The 3,382-nt window shown below is 39.9% G+C and overlaps 1 protein-coding gene across 1 annotated transcript; it reads left to right on the top strand.

Annotated features, from left to right (window-relative positions):
• The first annotated feature begins 216 nt into the window (after nucleotides 1-216).
• On the top strand, nucleotides 217-3,127 carry LOC145616701 (protein FAR-RED IMPAIRED RESPONSE 1-like). Its single transcript, XM_081671452.1, has 4 exons — nucleotides 217-779; nucleotides 1,664-2,252; nucleotides 2,337-2,891; nucleotides 2,984-3,127. Exons 1-4 carry the CDS (start codon nucleotides 217-219, stop codon nucleotides 3,125-3,127), a joined length of 1,851 nt encoding a protein of 616 aa, XP_081527578.1.
• The last annotated feature ends 255 nt before the right edge of the window (nucleotides 3,128-3,382 follow it).

The raw sequence follows: 3,382 nt of genomic DNA, 5'->3' as shown, positions 1-3,382 counted from the left end.
TTCGAAGAAATGTGAATGTGGTGCCATGTTATATGATGGGGTTGACTGTGATGGATTGTGGGTTATAAGGAAACTGCAAAAAGAACATGATAACCACAGCCCTAAACCGTCCGATGCGAAGCTAGTGAAGGAATATCAAATGAAGAATTAAATGTTAGGAAGAAACTGCTCAACTACTATGAAGAAGGGGTTGGCGTAAGGCAAATACATGGGTGTATGGCTACCGAGGCCGGGGTGGATAACCTTCCTAGTGTTAAGGATCTCGAACATGAAGTGCAGAAGGAAAAGGAAAAGCGCTTGAAGATGGAAGGAGGTGATGCAGCTGCAATGATGGCTTACTTTGACCGAATGCAAGCGGATAATCAGAATTTTTACCACGCACATCGTCTTGATGAAGAGGGTCGTCTAAAGGATGTTCTATGGGTGGATGCTCGTAGTAGGGTGGCTTACGAAGAATTTGGCGATGTGGTTTGCTTTGATGCCACTTATCTAACTAATGCGTACGAGCTTCCCTTTGCCAACTTTGTGGGGGTTAACCACCATGGGCAATCTATCTTGTTGGGTTGTTCCCTTGTGTCACATGAGGATTCAGACACGTTTGGTTGGGTTTTTAGGCAATGGCTTTCTTGTATGGGTAACAAAGAACCCGGGGCTATTTTGACGGACCAAGCTACCGCAATGCGCAAGCCGTTGGAGCAAGTCATGCCGAATGCGCGCCATCGGTGGTGTATTTGGCACATACTCAAGAAAATCCCAGACAAGCTTGGAAAATGTGAATAGTAAGGGTTTTTGTTAAGTTTAAGTAATTTGCTCTTAATATATATATCATGTTCCATGTTCTGATATATTCTGATTATGTGATATATTCTGATTATGTGACAATTTCTGAATATGTGATATATTCTGATTTATGTTGAGATAATTTGGTCAATTTGGTCAAATAATTGCTGTTAGCTGGTCAGAATAATGAGAATATGTGTCACATGATGTTTCAGACACATTAGCTACAGAACATGGTAATTTTCCTGATATTCTGCTGTGATATTCTGTTGTTTTAGTTTGCTGTGGGACACTGAACTTGGAAATTTGGTAAGGATAGTGTAGTTTGACATATTGATGTGTGTGATTAGAATAATTAGTATGTTCTGTGAGATGAGAGAATGATATTTGGTAGTGATTCTATGCTATGTTCTGTGAGATGAGAGAATGATATTTGGTAGTGATTCTATGCTATGTTTTGTGAGATGAGAGAATGATATTTGGTAGTGATTCTATGTTGTGATCAGTACATCATTAGTTTGCTGTGTGATACTGAAGTTGGAAATTTCGTATGGACAGTCTAGTTTGTTAAATCGATGTGTTTGATTAGATAAATGAGTATGTGGTGTGATCAGAGCATGGTACTTGGTTGTGATTCTATAATGCTGCAGTCAGTAGTAATATAATGCTGCAGTCTGCATGTATATAATGATAATGATCTGTGCACTTTAACAATTCTTGCCAATTTCCTTCATTTTTTGCATTTGGTATTTGGATTTGAATGACTGCATTATTAATCAGTCGGGTCATACTATTACATAGCATTTCTATAGTTTGTTAGCATATTCCATTATTTGTAAACCGTAATTTCTGATGACCACATAATGTTATATATTTGGTTTAGCTATCGGGATTTTAAGAGTCCGCTGAAGACTCTTATATATGAGAGTTTTACAGTTGCTGAATTTGAGCGTAGATGGTCAGAGCTAATTACCATGTACGAGCTCGAGGATAATGAGTGGTTAAGCAATCTTTTTGAGGAAAGACATATGTGGGTCCCAGCTTTTATGAAAGATCACTTCTGGGCCGGGATGAAGACGACACAGAGGGTCGAAAGCATCAACAGTTTTTTTGATGGTTTTGTAAACCGGAAAACAAAGTTATATGAATTCCCGGAGAAATACACTAGGGCAATGGAGCGGCGCGTTTCAGCGGAAATGGATGCTGATGCTAGGTGTGGTAAATATGTTAGGCATCTTGTTAGTGGGTTCCACGTGGAAAAATTCTTCCAACAGATTTATACTGACATTAAGTTCCAAGAGATACAGATCGAGTGTTGTCGACTTATCCATTGTTCTAGTCGGGAAGAGAGGGTGCTGGAAGGCAACATAATTCAGTACCTACTTGAAGATAGGGTTTGGATAATACCGGAAGGGCAGAGTGAAGAAGTCATAACTGATCGGAGGCGTTTTTACAGTGTTCTTTTTAACACTGTTACAAAGGATGTGTCCTGTGATTGTAGGAAGTTTGAAACCTTTGGTATTCTATGTAGGCATATCATCTGAGTATACGATCAGAATCTGGTTAAGGATATTCCTTCCAAGTATGTTCTCCAAAGGTGGCGCAAGGATGTACCTAGGAAGCACACCCGGGTTAAGGTTGCCTACCATGATCCTACAGATAACGTGGCTTTTCAAATGTTTAACAAAATTATGGCTGAGTTTGAGCCAATTTGCGAAGTAGCATCCTCCTGTGTTCAGGACAAGGTAACATTTGATTTAGTAATTTCGTCTCTACAAACGCTACGCTTAGAAGTGCAGAGAAGCAGAGACAAGTTTCTTGAAAAGCAACCATCATTGCCACCCTTGCCAAGGAATCTTCTGCCTCCCTCTGAGATTGGTTCCAATTACCCTCAGCATTGCCATACCCCTGGTTCAGTTTCCAAGCCAGTGGGAGCAGATGGCAACCCATCCGTTGTCTGCCCCGCAGTGAAGGATCCAATTTCACGCAAGAAGCCGCGAGGAAGGCCAAAAGGATCCAGGACAAAAAGCCTTGCAGAAATGGGATACAAGAAGACCTATGTAAGGAAAGGTGAAATGTGTTCTGACCTTCCTAGCCAAGGAAAGCTTCCTGTAAGTGTTATATTACTTGTAAATTTTGTTTTCATATTTTTTTTTATTACTATTATCAATTTTACGAATTCTCTCTGTCTTAATCCTGACAGACGAAGAGGAAAAAAACACTACCTGTGCAACATCAAAACACGATTGAGGACTACTATGAGTATGTTGAGGATTTTGAAGAGGGGGCCGATGACATTCTTCAACGAAATGGAGTTGGATGGTCTGGTCCTTCGGAGACGTTCTGAAAGTACTTCACTCTTATGACATCCTGAATGTATTGCACTCTTATCACTTCCCGAACAAACATCCATGTAAACTTAGTTGGAAAACATTGAGCCTTTTGTTTATATTTGGCATCCTGAGATAACCTAGCTTGTTTTGTGAATTGATGCAATTCATTTTGCCTGTACGTGATCACCTAGCTTATTTCACGTTTATTTTGGGCTTTAAAGGATTTACTCTGGAATGAATTACACTTCCTGCTTGTGTATGGTCTGTTT

Source organism: Chenopodium album, chromosome 26 (genome assembly GCF_948465745.1).
Source record: "Chenopodium album chromosome 26, dcCheAlbu1.1, whole genome shotgun sequence".
Taxonomy (NCBI): Eukaryota; Viridiplantae; Streptophyta; class Magnoliopsida; order Caryophyllales; family Amaranthaceae; genus Chenopodium; species Chenopodium album.
This window is presented reverse-complemented; position numbering and strand designations above follow the sequence as displayed.

Bases quoted from the DNA above. Each gene is read 5' to 3' on its own strand.
- LOC145616701 (XM_081671452.1), top strand. From the start codon at position 217: ATGGCTACCGAGGCCGGGGTGGATAACCTTCCTAGTGTTAAGGATCTC. The intron at 780-1,663 runs GTAAGGGTTTTT...TATTTGGTTTAG, and splicing joins AAGCTTGGAAAATGTGAATA to CTATCGGGATTTTAAGAGTC. The intron at 2,892-2,983 runs GTAAGTGTTATA...TAATCCTGACAG, and splicing joins CTAGCCAAGGAAAGCTTCCT to ACGAAGAGGAAAAAAACACT.